A 16941-nucleotide genomic window follows, 5' to 3' on the forward strand; every position below is an offset into this window, starting at 1 on the left:
TTTCACCTAAAGTGAACCTACTATTCTTTATTCTAAGGATGATTTATACCACTAATGGAAATACGATAGGTGTATCTATAATTTAGAAGGACCCGGAGGTACTTGTGTATAATAAACGTAGCAACATAAACATACTCTTGTGTATTTAATATATATTCTGGAAAGGAAGGTAATTCTTCTAATCAGCATTTGCGGTTTGACTTCCACCATCCACTAGAACATAAACTAGGGATTATCAGAAATCTACTGGGCTGAAACTATCATAATAATGAATATGGATGCCACATACATAAAATAGTGTCATGAGGTCCAGCATAAATCTTTGTAAATCAAGTTGACCTCTTCTTTCCTTTAAAATTGTATGTGCCATTTTAATGGGAATGGAAGGTGGCAAGAATACCCTTGCACCTCACTGCTTTCAGTGGGACATGTGGCAGGCCATAGCACTTTGATCCAAATGATTATTATACAATAATACTTACAGTTCATTTAAATGCATACAGAACTTTTGCAAAAGCACATTTATACAGAGTCAGCAGACATAGTATGTGTAGCTTACTATCAACATTCCAAGCAGTAAGATTAAAGGCATCTGGGCACAAAAAAAAGTTTAAAAGTTACTTTTTTCTTTTTAAATGGCCCTACACCATTGTTATATTTGCTCAGAATAGAGAAAAACTTGGTTACGTTATAATTTGTGTTTTCATAATATTTCCCCTTTAAACTATGACATGGATACATACCACAGCCACATTATAGGAATACAGCCATACAAATGTTGACTCTAAGGAGTAGATTTATCAAAATGTGAGATCAGAAGTTTGCCAAAGAAAAAACGAACCCACTTTCTACTCATTCCTATGGGATTCTTAGAAGTGTATTAATCAAATGGTGAATTCTAATTTTTACTCATTGATAAACACATTTTTAAAACTCCCATAGGAATGAATAGAAAGTGGGTGAATTTTAATGTGGCAAACTCTGCTCTCACATTTTGATAATCTGCCCCCTAAATGTTGTCTATTATATTATGAAGTAATTTTGGAAATATTTTATATAGCCGGTGTTCATGTTCCTTTCTCTTATTATTTCTGCCAATAGACAGCAGTTTTGCTTTATTTTATAGCAGAGATTTAAAACAAAACATTGGATCTGTACAAATGTGTCCAAGCAAGATAAATTACTGGAAGGCTCATTTACATTTAGTGCACCAGAGCTCTGTAATGGAATTCTCTTACTTAAAGGAAAATATTGGCAATTTTTTCTAATAACTATGCCAGTTTGCCATAATTAATATTCTCCATTGACATGAGAAAGTCTGCAAAAGTCCAAACATTCTGGTTGCTAAGGTTTCTGCAAACGTTTTGCATAAATCAAAGCAGCCACAGAAAGGAGTAAGAATATTAAAAAAAACTTGACAAATTTCATGAGAATGTTTATGTTTGAAATACAAAATAAAATTGAGAAAACAAGTAATAAGTTAACCCCTTTGTTGTGGAAGCTGCAGAGAACTGCAGCACAGTCTGTTAAGTAGTCCGGGGCCTTACTGCATTAACAAACTGAGCCACTGATACAAATATATCAGCTACTTCTTGCTGGAAAGGGAGTCCTCCTGGCCTTGCGTTAAGCCTTGGATGTTCCAGCTTTAGCCGATGTTAGCTGTTGAATTTTGATACTCATCATTTCGATGACAGCTGCAAAGATAAAATGAAAACAACATTTTAGTATTAACGATTGAGGTTTTAATGCTCTCGTCCAAACACAATTCGCGAAAACAATATGGCAATGTGTTTTAATTTAAGTGAATCTAAGTAGAAAAAGATAGATTACAAAAATATCAAGCTGTATAAAATCTCAAATATATATAAAAAAAAAACACGTTGTTGTATAGGAAGCTTTTTGATTGGCTGGTCCTACCAACAGCTGTCCTTTCCTTTCACTTCTGATAGGGGGCTCAGCAGGGTCTACCATAGAGTAATAGATAATTAGCGAATCCTTCCACAAAAGACACTGGCAGGAAAACACCACAGGGAGAAAGGGCATTTTTTAATTACCTTACCCCCAAGAACGGGTCACATTTGCTACTAAAATGTACATTCAGCCTTTGGAAGGGAACCTGACTCGAAGACTTTATATTTAATAATAGGCTAGAGAAAAGTTAATATACTGGCTCTATGAATCCATGAGATTTCTATAAGGCTTCTTGTATCTCTTAACTAAAATAAAAATTAGTTTTAAAAATTCATAAATGCAATTGGTAGAAATGTGTCTAATCAGGACTATTTAAACTGTAAGTAACTGGCAGCTATAGAGCAACAACAACTGGAGTACTAAATGTTGGACAGCCAAGATTTAGGCCTTTCCCATGAAACACTGCTTCATTGGTTATTTGACATTTTATAAAAATTAAAAATCTTGTTTATATTATGCAATCTGGTTTGCACAATTGAACAAATTGCAAGATCTACTGCCAAAATGTATCAAAACACTGTTTTCAATCAAGTAAAAGGGTACTATAAATTGAGAATAAATCACATGGACGCATATCAAAGTTAATCCTTACAGAAAGCAGCAGCCAAATATTAAGGGGTTTCAGAGTCAGCAACTGCAGGGAGTAAATAGGTCAAGTAAATACCTGCTCCCCCAGGCTGTGACGATATTTAAAGGTGGCATGTGTATTAGAGGTGGTCCATAAATGTATATTATGGACAGGCCCAGGATAGGCCAATTACACTTCTTAATTTTATTTAAATATTTGTATCTTTGAATTTAGGTGCCATGAACACAGGAATAGAGTTTTCTTACCTTGCTTCATGGCATGCTTTTCCTGCAAGGCCGGCTGAATCTTCTCAATCTGCTTAGTTAAAAATTCAACCTTCCTCTTAAAGAAGGCCTTGGCATCCTCTACAGTCTAACAGAGAAAGCATATAAAGATGGATGGGAAGAATCCATGTGATTAAAGAAAATAGCACAGCAATTTGTCAGCTTTTCTATCCTCACATTCTCTCTCAGTGTTAATCCTGCCTATGTACCAGAATGAAAAGAAATTATCATTTATTATAGAGGAAGTGACTTCTTGCTTAGAAAATATAATATGTTCTCTTGGTCTAGCTCTTAAAATAATGTACCGACTTGTTATTCAGAATGCGCAGGACCTTGGGGTTTCCAGATAAGGAATCTTTCCATAATTTGTTAAAATGATTTTCTAATAGACTTCAGGTATGGGGATCCAGACATAATACGCTGGTTTTGATTCCAAATAGTTGGAATCAAGTACAATAGAGGTATGGGATTCATTATCCAGAAACCAGTTATCCAGAAAGCCCTGAACTGTCTCCCATAGACTCCATTTAATCCAAATAAGCCAAATTTTTTAAAAAATATTTCCTTTTTCTCTGTTATAATAAAACAGTACTTTGTATTTGATCCAAACTGATATATAATTAATCCTTATTGGAAGCAAAAACAACCTATTGGGTTTATTTAATAATTAAACAGTACTTTGTATTTGATCCAAAACTGATATATAATTAATCCTTACAGGAAGCAAAAACAACCTATTGGGTTTATTTAATGTTTAGATGATTTTCTAGTAGACTTAAGGCAGGGGTCCCCAACCTTTTTTACCTGTGAGACACATTCAAATGTAAAAAGAGTTGGGGAGCAACACAAGCATAAAAAAGTCCCTTGGGGTGCAAAATAAGGGCTGTGATTGGCTATTTGGTAGCCCCTATGTGGACTGGTAGCCTACAGGAGTCTCTACTTGGCACTATACTCAGTTTTTATGCAACCAAAACTTGCTTTCAAGCTCGGAATTCAAAAATAAGCACCTGCTTTAAGGACCCTGAGAGCAACATCCAAGGGGTTGGAGAGCAACATGTTGCTCGCGAGCTACTGGTTGGGGACCACTGACTTAAGGTATGAAGATCCAAATTATGGAAAGATCCGTTATCCAGAAAACCTCAGGTCCCGAGCATTCTAGATAATTGTCCGGTACCTGTACTATTTTATTATTACAGAGAAAAAGGAAACATTTGACTTAATTCTTTAAAAAGGAGTCTATGGGAGAAGGCCTTTATTTAATTCAGAGCTTTCTGGAAAAAAGGTCCCGGATTCCACAAATCCAATACCTCTACTATGAGTTATCTTTTCCAGGTTTTTTAATCAGCTAGCTTGCAACACTGTGTCAGGAGTCAGAACCAGGAGTGCAGAGAATGTAAACAACTAGGCAGATGCTGCAATTACAACTACAAACACCTGAACATTCTTAATGAATGTAAATTAGAAAGTTGCTTAGAATTTTCTTACTGTGCAAAAAAAGTAGTTTTTGGGAAAAGGACTCCTTTACACAATAGCTGTAGATAAATGTGTCCATTAAAGGCAGAGAAGCACAATATGAATTCTCCTTACTGAGCTTTAATCATTGATTACACGAATATCCTTAAAATTAAAACTTAACATTACAAGCCCTCAATGATACATTCATCAAAAACAGATAGCAATTGAAATCTTCATCTTAAAGGAGACAGAAATGTTATTAGAAAGATCCACCTAAATATACCAGTAAACTATCAAAGTAGAGCTGCTCTGAGTCCTCTGCCAAAAGAAACACTGCATTTCTTTCCTTCTATTGTGTACACATGGGCTTCTGTATCAGACTTCCTGTTTTCACCTCCTTGCCCGGGCGTGAGCATGCTCAGTTTGCTCCTCTTCCTCCCCTCCCTTCTCTGCTGTAATCTGAGCCCAGAGCTGAGCAGGAAGAGACTCAGGCAGAAAGTGATGTCACACCAAGCTAATACTGTAGCTGCTATCCTAAACAAACAGAGAGCTTCTAGAGCTGTTTACTCAGGTATGGTAAAACATTCTACAGAATAAATATAGTATTCTAGCTAGCACTACTGCAGCTAATCGTTTCGCAATAAAATGCCTCCATAGCTTTCCTTCTCCTTAACTGTGCACTGCATTCATGATATTTTTACCTACCTATAAATAACATCTTGGGTGTCTGATGCCAAAATATGAGCATGTTCATATATAGATATGGTTGTTACATAGCACACTCCTGTCATTAAATTACTTTGCTTAACATCCTTTCCTGTAGGCCTTACACATTCCTAGCAATGGAGTTCGCTGCAAAGCATTGCAACTGCCTATGCTTCCACTTTTCTACTAGTAAATCATGTAAACATTAAAAAAAAACAATAGGCTGGTTTTGCTTCCAATAAGGTTTAAATTATAGTTTGGATCAAATACAAGGTACTGTTTTATTAATAAAGAGAAAAAGTGAATCCTTTTTAAAAATTTGGATTATTTGATTATAATAGAGTCTATGAGAGATGTTCATTCCGTATTTCGGAACTTTCTGGATAATGAGTTTCTGGATAACAGGTCCTATACCTGTAATGTAATATAAAGTGATATGGTACATTTTTATTTGGATGCGATTTACCTGTATAGGGCATATGCACATGTACAGCAGCTTTACACGAATACTACGATTTCCATATCACTGTCCTATTTGCTTACCTACTGCTCTAGCCAGTGCTCTCTTTGGCAATATACAAATATACTGGTGCATATTAAGGGGAATTGTACAGGACATATGGAGCCCTTTTAACTTTAACTACCCAGAGTTGATTGAAGTTGATGTTTTTATAACAGCCCTATGCCAACCAACAGCTCTATGCCAACAAACAAAAGTTCAGGAAGACATTTGGTTTGAGCCTGACGTTTTTAAAATAATCAGCTGCTTTGTACTACAGCAATAAAAATCAAACCAGTAGCAATAATGTGTGATGCAACATAAGAAATGCAATGAAAAACTCTTGTATAAGAAACAGGAAACTAAAGGACAAGAGTGCATGGTTTCTCATCACAGTCAAAAATGCTTTCACATCTCTTTAGAAAAAGTAAGAGATGTAGCTCACCTTTTCCACATAATATCCAGTACCCACATCGATCATTATAGTCGACACATCATTAAGAGTCCCAGGCACATACATCTATATGGAAGGTTAAGGGGGAAAAATCCACACCTGCTGTACTTCTTTAAACATAGCTATGCGAATACTGGTTTTCTATTTATTTATTTAAATGTCTACTCCTTAAATTAGCAATAATGGCAGATTTCATGCAGCTGACTTCATAAATACAGAACATGCTCATCTGACTTAATACTTAGGTTAAACGTTGGATCCACATCAGAGTGGGCCTCAAACACAGCACAAGTTCTGCAGTAGACAGGAATATTAATTAAAATCTGCTATTTGCAAATGCAGATAGCCTAAAATGAATAGCAAATAGCTTTACAATGAGCGTACATAAAATGCAAAACCACTAATCTTGTCTAAAGGTTTAGGTGTAAACTGATTTGAATTAGAGGCTGGAATATGAAATGGAGAGGCCTAAATAGAAAGATGAGTAATAAAAAGTAGCAATAACAATACATTTGTAGCCTTACAGAGCATTTGTTTTTTAGATGGGGTCAGTGATCCCCATTTGAAAGCTGGAAAGAGTCAGAAAAAAAAGGCAAGAAAATCAAAAAACTATAAAAAAAAATGAAGAACAATCGAAAAGTTACTTACAATTAGCCATTCTATAACATGATAAAAGTTAACCGAAAGGCAAACCACCCCTTTAAATCAGCTGATATTAAGATAATAAGGTGCACAAATTAATTTGAAGGAGAAGTAAGGCTTAACTAAAGAAGTAGCTAGAAATGTTATATTTTATGTTTTGGGCTTCTGTACCAGCCCAAGGCAACCACAGCCTTTAGCAGTAAAGATCTGTGTCTCCAAAGATGCCCCAGTAGCTCCCCATCTTCTTTTCTACTGATTCACTGCACATGCTCTGTGCTGCTGTCACTTACTGAGTTTAGCGACCCACTCACAATATACAGCACACATAGATTCTAAATGTAAAAATATAAGGCTGATTAGTAATTAGTATAGATAATTACTACATGGCAGCACAGAAACCAGTGCAATTAGCATCATAATTTAATAATCAGCCCTGTAGTGTCAGCTTTTACCATAGGCCAACCACATTTTCTGCTTGATAATTAGTGACGAGCCCTAAGCTTAGCTTCTCAACAGCTGCTCAGAGCCCACTGAGCATGTGAGTGTCACAGACACTTTCCAATATGGTGACCCCCTGTGACAAGTTTAAAGTCCTGGATCATTGCTGCTATTGAGATGCTGAAACTTTAGGCTGGTGCATTAAGGGGATTATATAAAATATGGCATTTTAGCCGTATTAATTTTTAGGCATTCGTTCTCCTTTAAGGGCATTTAACATTTTTCTTACCAGTCGCAGATGGTTGGTAGTAAATAGGTTAAACACCTTTATATGCCTTTTGTATGTGTGGCTCCTGATTTTACTATATTTGCCCATCATTCTTTGTCCCATACAATTGCATGCTGTTATTCTTCACATGTTTATTCCTGCATTGTGTGCCGAGCATCATCACACTCTTTTAAGCAGTTTAGCCTTTGCACATTTAAAGTTTGGATTAAAAATACATTTCAGTTTAGTAGCCTGTGGACAATTAGACTGCTACACAATTCCTATAAGAAATGAATGTTCGAAAACAGACCAAAAAAAAAAAAAAAAGTATCATGACTAGCAAGTTGTACATGCTCAACCCAGGCAGCAACACATTTGCTCACAAATATCATCGCCATACCAGTATCATAATAAAGCCATAAAAAGGATACAGAGCTGGTCAGAGGAACAAGCAGATGCTTCCCTGTCAGATAAACAGATACAGGTTATTACAGTGGAGGGGTGTGCACACACTTTATGTCACTGTCGCTGTCACTTACCTTCATTGCTTTTGTTCAGCACAGTCAGGCACTCCTTTGCCTCCACATATTTGGTCTGAACCACCTTTAGTTGAGCAATGGAGGAGGACAGGAACTCCACTTCCTATGGAATGGAAAAGGAACATGAGGAAGGCCCTGCAAAGTCTGTAAACATGATTGCTGCTGAGCTACAGCGGCCACGGGTTACAGTCATCTGCAGTAGGAAGCTCAGAGTTGTAGCTCCACGGCCACAATGAAAACAAACCTGTTCCTGGAGGCCGGGTTTTTTGTGGCCCAAACCCGAATTAGAGGCATCCTCAATTTAAATTTAGTGTAACATTAATTAAAATACCTGATCCAGTTGACTTTTCAGTCCCTCCAACTGCGGCAGAGACAAGTCGGTAATATTCACGGTCTGCGCCATCTTGGAAGAGGAAGAACCCCGCCTTCCTGCTACATTACTATAGTGACGATCTAGCTGAGAAACTCTTAACTTGTTTGCCGCGCGGGCTGTATACTCTATGATAGTGCGGAGGTTGTGACGTTTGCGTGCCAAGATATATTTGTTGGACGAAGTTATACGATGCCGGTTGTCAATGTGAAATGTATAAAGAATAGTTAAATCACGAGAGTATACTTTTTACACTCTTATGCTGTAACTTGACCCCTGAAAACAATAAGTTTACATTCTGACAAACAAAAAATGTATTGAAAACTTTTTTGTGGTCGTGTCTTGTGGGCAAAGAAAAATCGCTCAATATAAATCTCAGTTTTGTTTCAAGTTTACACACACACACTGGAATATAAAGTGATGTGGTATGTAAAGACCCAGGAATAACAATACAACCCCATTTTGGAAAAAAAACCACTATAAAATAAACACAAAAAAAAAATGGATTCTATCAATAGGGTTGCCACCTGGTCTCTATTTTTCCAGCCTGGCCAGTAAACATGATACTTGGTGCAAATAGGGTTGCCGCCTTCCTATATATTTACCGGCCTTCCTATATATTTATCTTTTTTCCATATTAATAACATTGGGATGAACCATAATTTTTACCGGCCAGGCCGGTAAAATAACGGCCAGGTGGCAACCCTAGGTACAAATGTTATTAACCAGTAGAAAGATAAAAATATAGTATGGCCATTCATTTCTTCTTTTAGGAAAGGTGTCAATCCTAATTGCAATTAGTACAAAATATGTTGAAACGGAGATATTTTATTGGTTTTACAGGCAAAAACACAAAAAAGAAATGCGGAGCTAATATGCAGCCAGTTAAGTTTGTGGACACTGCAGGATTGGAAAGGCATAAACATATGTAACAAAACACTGAAGCCAGAGGGACGCTTATGTGAACAAAGTATCCACCCTATGCTTCAAAACAAACCAGTTCAGTGTCTAGTGCAAACAATGTATCAAGTGCTTAAAACGTAAAATTTAATCCAATTAATTTAAAAATTGAAAAGCGCTCCAAAACCACACACTCACTGCTGTTGAAATCTCTCAGCAGTGCTGGACAACTGTCCATAAAAAACAAATAAAAACTGCAAATGGTGGGCCAGTGAGCTAAGTGAACGCTTAATTGCAAAACCCTAAGGGGTTAAATATGCATTAAACTAGAAGGTAGCATCGCCCGCTCCCACCCTTCCGTTTTCAACCCCCGTTTGCCAATGCTACCTAACTACGTAGGGACAGGGATTGCTTTGAAGCATAGGGTGGATACTTTGTTCACATAAGCGTCCCTCTGGCTTCAGTGTTTTGTTACATATGTTTTACAGGTAAAAGCAAGTTATCAGGACAATGCAGAATGTAGAAACATCAGGGGAAAAAAAAGTAATAAAATTACTTAAAGATCAGCGAGATGTGTAATGGATTTGACTTTATTTGACTTGTACTTGTAGGATCATCAATCCCAATGCTGAACTTTTTTTTGCATCTCCTTTTCAGGGCCAATCTGTACGGCAGCGCACTCCGGACTCCACAGGAAAAAGCCACCGAAGTAAGTTCCACGTTAAAAAGGTATTATTTTTATTTAAACGTTTAGAAAAGCACACAAGCGTCTGAGGTCTGACGCGTTTTGTGTCTACGCACTTCCTCAGAGACCTCATTCTCATTACTATCCCAAATTTCCTCCCACAAAATTAACATATTAATTAAGACAATAGTTAACACACGATGGTTAAAAGCAATTGATACTTATAGTGCCGAGTTGTAGTTCATGAATAGTGCTCTAAATGTCCTCTTCAGGGCCGACATGCTCCACAACGCTGCCCTCCATCATTGCTAATCAATTACCGGAGATATTCTTTGGTCTTGTCATTTCATTGACCGGACTGGAGCCTTCCCAATCCGAAATAAGACCGTGCTGCTTTAAAGGAACCATTTATTGTAATACCAGTAACTATATAAATTTGATTTACAATGGAAACTGGTGAAACTGGATTTATGGGGCATACATTTTAGGGACAATAATGTGGTTCAATCTGAACTGACTAAACCTCACATAAAGCAGACATTGACAGTTTTGACACCAGAGGTTTGAAGAGAAGAAACAGACTAAAGCTCCTGTGGACCTCTAAATGGTACGGAAGGAATAAGTAATGAATCTAGTAGCCAGTATGGTGATGCAGCTATACTATATACATTTTCTCTCTCCCCCCCCCCCGTATATGCCTCCATCTTATACCCACAACAGATTATTGATATGACTGTAGAAGATGGCAGCACTTTACAGTTACATTTAAGTAATGTAAAACCAGGTGGATAACACCCCCACTAGAACGCAGATAGCTATTTTTCATAATATAGCAAACAAATGTATTACCTTGAAATGGGAGGCCCAGAATCTACTTTCCTTCCCTTTTGACAACAACAAGTTAACCTGACCATTCCATTATAAAAAACTTATATACTGTGCATCAGGAGGGGCTAAGTTTGAGAAAGTGTGGGGTCCCTGGCTTAACACTATGTAAAACACTATGCTACAACTACTTATTAACAGACATCCCACCTGGTGCCCCTGCCAGACCAGATATTCTAATGTTAGCTTAACTTCCTAGTATAATGAAAGCACTACCCCTTTTAATCACTAGGTGTGCATACACTTCCATTTATTTATGTATGTATGTATGTATGTATGTATGTATGTATGTATGTATGTATGTATGTATGTATATTTTTATTTGTAAAGCGCTCCTTGAGGGCAAAGCACTGTAAAACAAAACAATAAATTAGTAGTAACAAACAAGGGGTCAATACAATTCACATAAATATAATTACAATGCAGATTAAGTGCTCATTGTCAAGGAAACAGAAGGCTAGAGGACCCTACCCCTAGGGCTTACAGTCTAAATTATGTATTCTAATGGATGTATTCATACTTTTCCAGCCTGTTCTTTTGGTTTTAATAGTTTTCTCTTTAGTTCTATATATAACTCGAGTTGTATCTAAGGGATAGGAATGTGTCACTTGTAGATTAAAATGCTCTATTTACCACCTATCTTGTTACCAATAACTATGCTTAACTTGTTTGCTACAATATATGACAGGCTATTTCCATTAACTGTGAATGATGCCTTTTGAAACGTTTCAATATCCAGCACTGTAATGTTTTTTGATACTTCTGTTCAATAAAATTGAATTGGTTAAAAAAAAAAAAATGAATATCATGCCTCAATAATTTTTCCTTATCCTGTAAAGGTGAAATGAAATATAAATACCACATTGTATTGCTCCACCTGTCACATCTTTAATCTTTTAAGTGCCAGCAACTGACTCTAAGGAGAACTAAACCCTAAAAATGAATATGGCTAAAAAAGCCAAGTTTTATATACTAAACTTATTGTATCTGCCTTAAAGGGCTCAAATATACTTTAATTAAAAAATGTGTACTGTTTTTATAAGAAACCTGACTGTATGCAGTGAAATTCTCTCTTCATTTACTGCTGTGGATAGGAATTGTCAGACAGTCCCTAATTGCTGAGCAGGGAAACAATCATACTTATGAACAGCAGGGGTGGGCCCACCTTACTTCCCAACAATGCAGAACTCAAGCAGCTTTGTTTATGATGATCCCTAAGCAGCCCAGACCACACTGAGCATATGCACAGTCTTAGTCTTGCAAAGATGTTTAACAAAGTTACAAGATGGTGACCCCCTGTAGCCAACTTTGAAAGCATAAATTATTTGTTTGATTAGGCTTGTGGTGGTATTATACTGTAAAACACTATAAATATGAATGCCTGGGGTATTCTGAAAAGTTTGATGGTCAGGATGCTTAGGATATTCAAATATTTTTTGGATATTTGAGAATTTTGCATATTAATTTGTTTAAGAACTCTGATTAAGTCAATGGACTCTGAGATACCTGGGTTCGGAGTCTTGGTGATGGCTTCATGACTGCGAAGGAAAGGTTTCATATAAAATTAAGCTGTTATAGGGCTAGTGCTACAGAACATAGAACTATTGGTAGCATTTACACGTTCTTGCCTAAACTGTGGCAGAATAAAGGCATGAGAACTCAGACAGAAATAGCCAGATGGAAGAACAAAAACATATAAAAAAAAACCACTAAACTTTATTACACATTTTATATTATACAATTGTTTCCCTTATGCAATAAATATACTTTAAATATTCACTCTTAAAAGAGAGAGACAACTGTAGGAATAAAATCATTTAACCTGAGAACAACTGTATATATACCCTTTACTAGAAAGGACTCTCTGTGTGCCAGAAGAAAAACAATCCTATGTGTAAACACTGACATTTTTATACATATGTATTTGAATGGCAAATTGGCTAAAACCACTGCTGCTAGTCAATCATACAAGCAAGGTTTGGCTTGGGGCAAAAAAAAAGAAAAGAAAAAAAAGTCACTACATTGCCCTCAGATGGCAGAAAAGCCAAACGGTTATATAGGACAATCACTCACCTTATTAAAATATGGCATAGCTTTAGTTTTGTAAAAGGTATAAGTATAATATCATGTAAAAATCAAGTCCCCAGTATGAAAATTCTGCTATCGCAGGGCCACTGGCAAGCCATAAGCTACAGGAGCTGCTCCAATTATATACTTCAGCTTGGGAGCCTGGCGGGATTCCGATAGGTATTTCAAAAGAGGAGCTCCAGATCCTGCCTTGAGCCAACTTTGCAGAAACGCTACGGTATAGCGATCAATCTCACGGTCCGTCACGTCCCATAGGTTGCCGAGAACTAAAGGGCTGAAGAAATAAAGGCTCATAGTTTATATATTTTGACAGTCTGTGATTTAGACTGTAAAATAAAATACACATATGTTAGGATAGAGAGATTTTTGTACTTACCGTTAAATCTTTTTCTCTTGTCCTATATTGGGGGACACAGGCACCATGGGGATGAAGATCCTGCAGCTGGAGATGGACACTAACTTGTTAACCTTTGGCTCCTCCTCCTGCTCTGGGCTTCATCCCCTGCCTCCTCCTACAATATTCAGTTTCAACCAAAGAGGAGTGTAAAAGAAGCAACCCAAAACAGAGAAGGAGTCCTCAACCCCCTCAAAACCCTCGAAACAAGGACTCCAAACACGGAGTAACTAAACACAAACGTAACTAACGTTGCACAGCAGTGTTTAACAGGGCGGGAAGGCCTGTGTCCCCCAATATAGGACAAGAGAAAAAGATTTAACGGTAAGTACAAAAATCTCTCTTTCTCTTGCCTAATTGGGGGACACAGGCACCATGGGGATGTCCCAAAGCAACCCCTGAGGGTGGGACACTGTTACCCCAAGAAAGTGTTCAGGAAATGACGGCCTGTAACACCTTCCTCCCGAAGCTGGCTTCGGCTGAGGCCTGTGTGTGCAGCCTGTAGAAGCGCGTGAAGGTATGTGGAGATGCCCAGGTAGCTGCTCTGCAGACTTGCTCAACTGATGCTTGATGACGAATCGCCCAAGAGGTGCTCAAGGACCGTGTTGAGTGAGCGTTCACCCGTAGCGGAGGCTCCTTACCCTTCACTGAGTATGATCTTATGATCGTGGACCGGATCCACTTCGCAATCGTAGCCTTGGAAGCCTTCGTGCCCCGTTTGGGGCCATGAGGAAGCACGAACAGAGAGTCTGATCTCCTCATCTCTTGAGTTGCCTTCAAGTAAGCTTTGATTGCCCGAACCACATCTAACTTGTGTAATTTGGCTTCCATAGGGTTCCGGGGCTCTGGACAAAGGGAAGGAACTATCAAGTCCTGGTTGAGGTGAAAGTCTGAGACGACCTTGGGAAGGAAGTCGGGCGTGGGCCTAAGAACAACCTTGTCTTTGTGGATGATGGTGAATGGGGCTCTGCAAGAGAGTGCAGCCAGTTCTGAAACTCTTCGTGCGGACGTGATTGCCAGTAGGAAGACCACCTTTTCGTTAAGTGTAGCTAACGGGACTGCTGCAATAGGTTCGTAGGGGTCCCCCTGGAGGACGGAGAGAACCAAGTTGAGATCCCAAGGGGGAACCGGACAGCGGTATGGAGGCACTATTCTGGTCGCTCCTTGTAAAAAAGTCTTGACATGACTCCGTAAGGCATATCTTTTCTGGAAGAGAATGGAAAGGGCTGACACCTGCACCTTCAGAGAGCTGAGCGCCAACCCCTTGTCGAGGCCGGCTTGGAGGAAGGACAGGATGTCACTCTCGGAAGGCCTCTGTGGATCCAAGTCTTGATGTTCACACCAGCCGATGAAGGTTCTCCACACCCTATGATAGACCTTTGCGGAAACTGGTTTTCGTGCCCGAAGCAGGGTTGGGATGGCCGCTGTGGGGACCCCTGACCTCTTAAGAACTAGGGTTTCAAGAGCCACGCCGTTAAAGCCCAGCGATGAGAATTCGGGTGGTTGACGGGCCCTTGTGTTAGCAGATCCTCCCGTTCCGGGAGATGAAATGGGTCGTCGATGGACAGGTCCACCACATCGGCGAACCAAGGCCGTCTTGGCCAGTACGGAGCCACAAGGATGGTCCGAGTGCCTTCTCTCTTGATCTTCTTTATAAGCCGTGGAAGAAGGGCTAGAGGGGGGAATGCATAGGCCAAGGCGAAGTTCCATGGAATCACCAGAGCGTCGATCGCTAGAGCCAACGGGTCTACGCTTCTGGCGACAAAGTTGAGAACCTTCCGGTTGCATCTGGAAGCCATGAGATCCACGTCTGGAAGGCCCCACCTGTCCACTATTAGTTGGAAGACCTCCTGGTTGAGACTCCATTCGCCCCTGATCCAGGGTTTCCCTGCTCAGGTAATCTGCGAGCCAGTTGTCGACCCCTGGGATGTGTACCGCGGAGAGCTCTGGTATGTTGGCCTCTGCCCAAGTCAAGATCTTGGCTGCTTCCAGTAAGGATGCGGGACTGCGTGTGCCCCCCTGGTGGTTCACGTAGGCCACTGCGGTGACGTTGTCGGATTGAATCCGCACAGCCTTGCCCCGAAGGAAGGGCGAGAAATGTTGTAGCGAGTACAGTATGGCTCTCAGTTCCAGGATGTTGATCTGGAGAAGTCTCTCTTCTCCGGTCCCAACTGCCCTGGGCTGTTCTTTGGCCGTGAACTCCGCCCCATCCGGTTAAGCTTGCGTCTGTCGTGACCACCGTCCAAGTGTGGCTGGGGAAGGGTCTTCCCTGTGTGAGGCGGAGAGGGTGGAACCACCAGAGTAGGGAGTTCTGAACCTGCACCGGAATCGCTATCAGGCGGTCCAAGTGCTGTCGATCCCTCCTTTGATGCCTGAGAATCAGGTGTTGGAGAGGTCTGGTGTGGAATTGGGCATATGGAATGGCTGGGACGGAAGCGACCATTGTCCCTAGAGTCCGCATAGCCGTGCGAAGAGGGACAGGGGTGGTCGACCAGAGAGCTTGTATGCGCGTCCGTAAGACGTTGGCTTTCTCCCGTGGAAGGAAAACTGTCGCTCGACGGGAGTCTAGGATCAGCCCCAGGTATTCCATGGTTTGTGACGGGCAGAGATGTGACTTCTTGTAGTTGATGACCCAACCCAGGGTCTCCAAGACCTTGAGTGTCTGCGAGGTGTGTGACTGGGCAAGAGCCGCAGACGGACCCTTGACGAGGAGGTCGTCCAGTAGGGTATAACTGATGCCCCTGATCCGGAGCTGTTCTAGCGCTGCTGCCATCACTTTGGTGAAGGTTCTGGGGGCGGACGAGAGTCCGAATGGTAGCGCCACGAACTGCCAATGATTGCCGTTGACATAAAACCGGAGGAATCTGTGATGATTGGGGTGAATCGGTATATGGAGGTAGGCGTCTTTGACGTCTATGACTGACATGAATTCGTTCTCCTCCATGGATGCTAGGACCGACTGTATGGATTCCATCTTGAAATGTAGTTTTTTTTACGAAAGGATTGAGGTCCTTTAGATCCAAAACCGGTCTCAGGGAACCGTCCTTTTTGGGGACCATGAAGAGGTTGGAATAGTATCCCCATCCTCTTTCCCCTGGAGGCACCGGTTGGATGGTTCCTGCCGAGCAGAGGTCTTGAATTATTGATAGGAACTTTTGCCTTCTGGGAATATTGCTGGGTAGGCGGGAGACGAAAAATCTGCGGGGAGGGCGATGAACAAAGTCTATGAGGAGACCCTGAGACACAACTTGAATGACCCAGTGGTCCCGTATTTGGTCTTTCCACACCTCTCGAAAGGACATTAGACGGCCGCCTAGGGGGATCCCTCCGAGGGTGGGTACGCCCTCATGCTGTGGCGGATTTGTCCTGGGAGGGCTTGGTCTGCCCCTTTGAAGACGACCAGTGGGTGCCTTGCTTGTTTTGGTAGCGTTGGCGAAAATTAGAGGTGGGCTTGTCTGTTTGAGACTTCGTCCGCTGTCCCTGGCGAAAGGGCCGAAAAAACGGTCTTCTCTTAAAAGTTGTCCGCTTCGCTCGGGTCTGAGGGAGCAAGGTACTTTTACCTCCAGTGGCTTGTGAGATGATCTTGTCTAACTCGGCCCCAAAAAGCTGTTTTCCCAAAAAGGGGAGGCTGACGAGAGATCTCTTCGATGTCAGATCAGCTGACCATGACTTTAGCCAAAGGAATCTCCTGGCAGCTATGGATTGAGCTGATGCCTTAGCCACCAGTTTAGCAGCATCTAAGGAGGCGTCACAGATATAAGAGGTGGCGTCAGCTATTTGTGATAAGAGGGCATCA

The 16941-nt window shown here is 40.4% G+C and overlaps 2 protein-coding genes across 3 annotated transcripts in view; both read right to left on the minus strand.

Moving 5' to 3' along the window:
• Nucleotides 1-1422: 1422 nt before the first annotated feature.
• pfdn5.L (prefoldin subunit 5 L homeolog) lies at nucleotides 1423-8315 on the minus strand. The gene is made up of 6 exons (XM_018247571.2): nucleotides 8155-8315; nucleotides 7824-7926; nucleotides 7716-7747; nucleotides 5928-6002; nucleotides 2806-2911; nucleotides 1423-1694 (listed from the first exon to the last, which is right to left on the minus strand). The coding sequence occupies exons 1-6, from the start codon at nucleotides 8224-8226 to the stop codon at nucleotides 1624-1626; spliced, it is 459 nt and encodes a 152-aa protein (XP_018103060.1). The 5' UTR covers nucleotides 8227-8315; the 3' UTR covers nucleotides 1423-1623.
• Nucleotides 8316-12361: 4046 nt separating this feature from the next.
• The window catches only part of espl1.L (extra spindle pole bodies like 1, separase L homeolog), a 35571-nt gene continuing 30991 nt past the window's right edge, over nucleotides 12362-16941 (minus strand). For both annotated transcript variants that reach the window (XM_041582590.1, XM_041582592.1), the window contains exon 31: nucleotides 12362-13025. In XM_041582590.1, the coding sequence (XP_041438524.1) occupies nucleotides 12824-13025 (202 nt within the window). In that variant the 3' untranslated portion in view covers nucleotides 12362-12823. The remainder of the gene's footprint in view (nucleotides 13026-16941) is intronic.

The sequence above is a fragment of the Xenopus laevis genome, chromosome 2L (genome assembly GCF_017654675.1).
Source record: "Xenopus laevis strain J_2021 chromosome 2L, Xenopus_laevis_v10.1, whole genome shotgun sequence".
NCBI lineage: Eukaryota > Metazoa > Chordata > Amphibia > Anura > Pipidae > Xenopus > Xenopus laevis.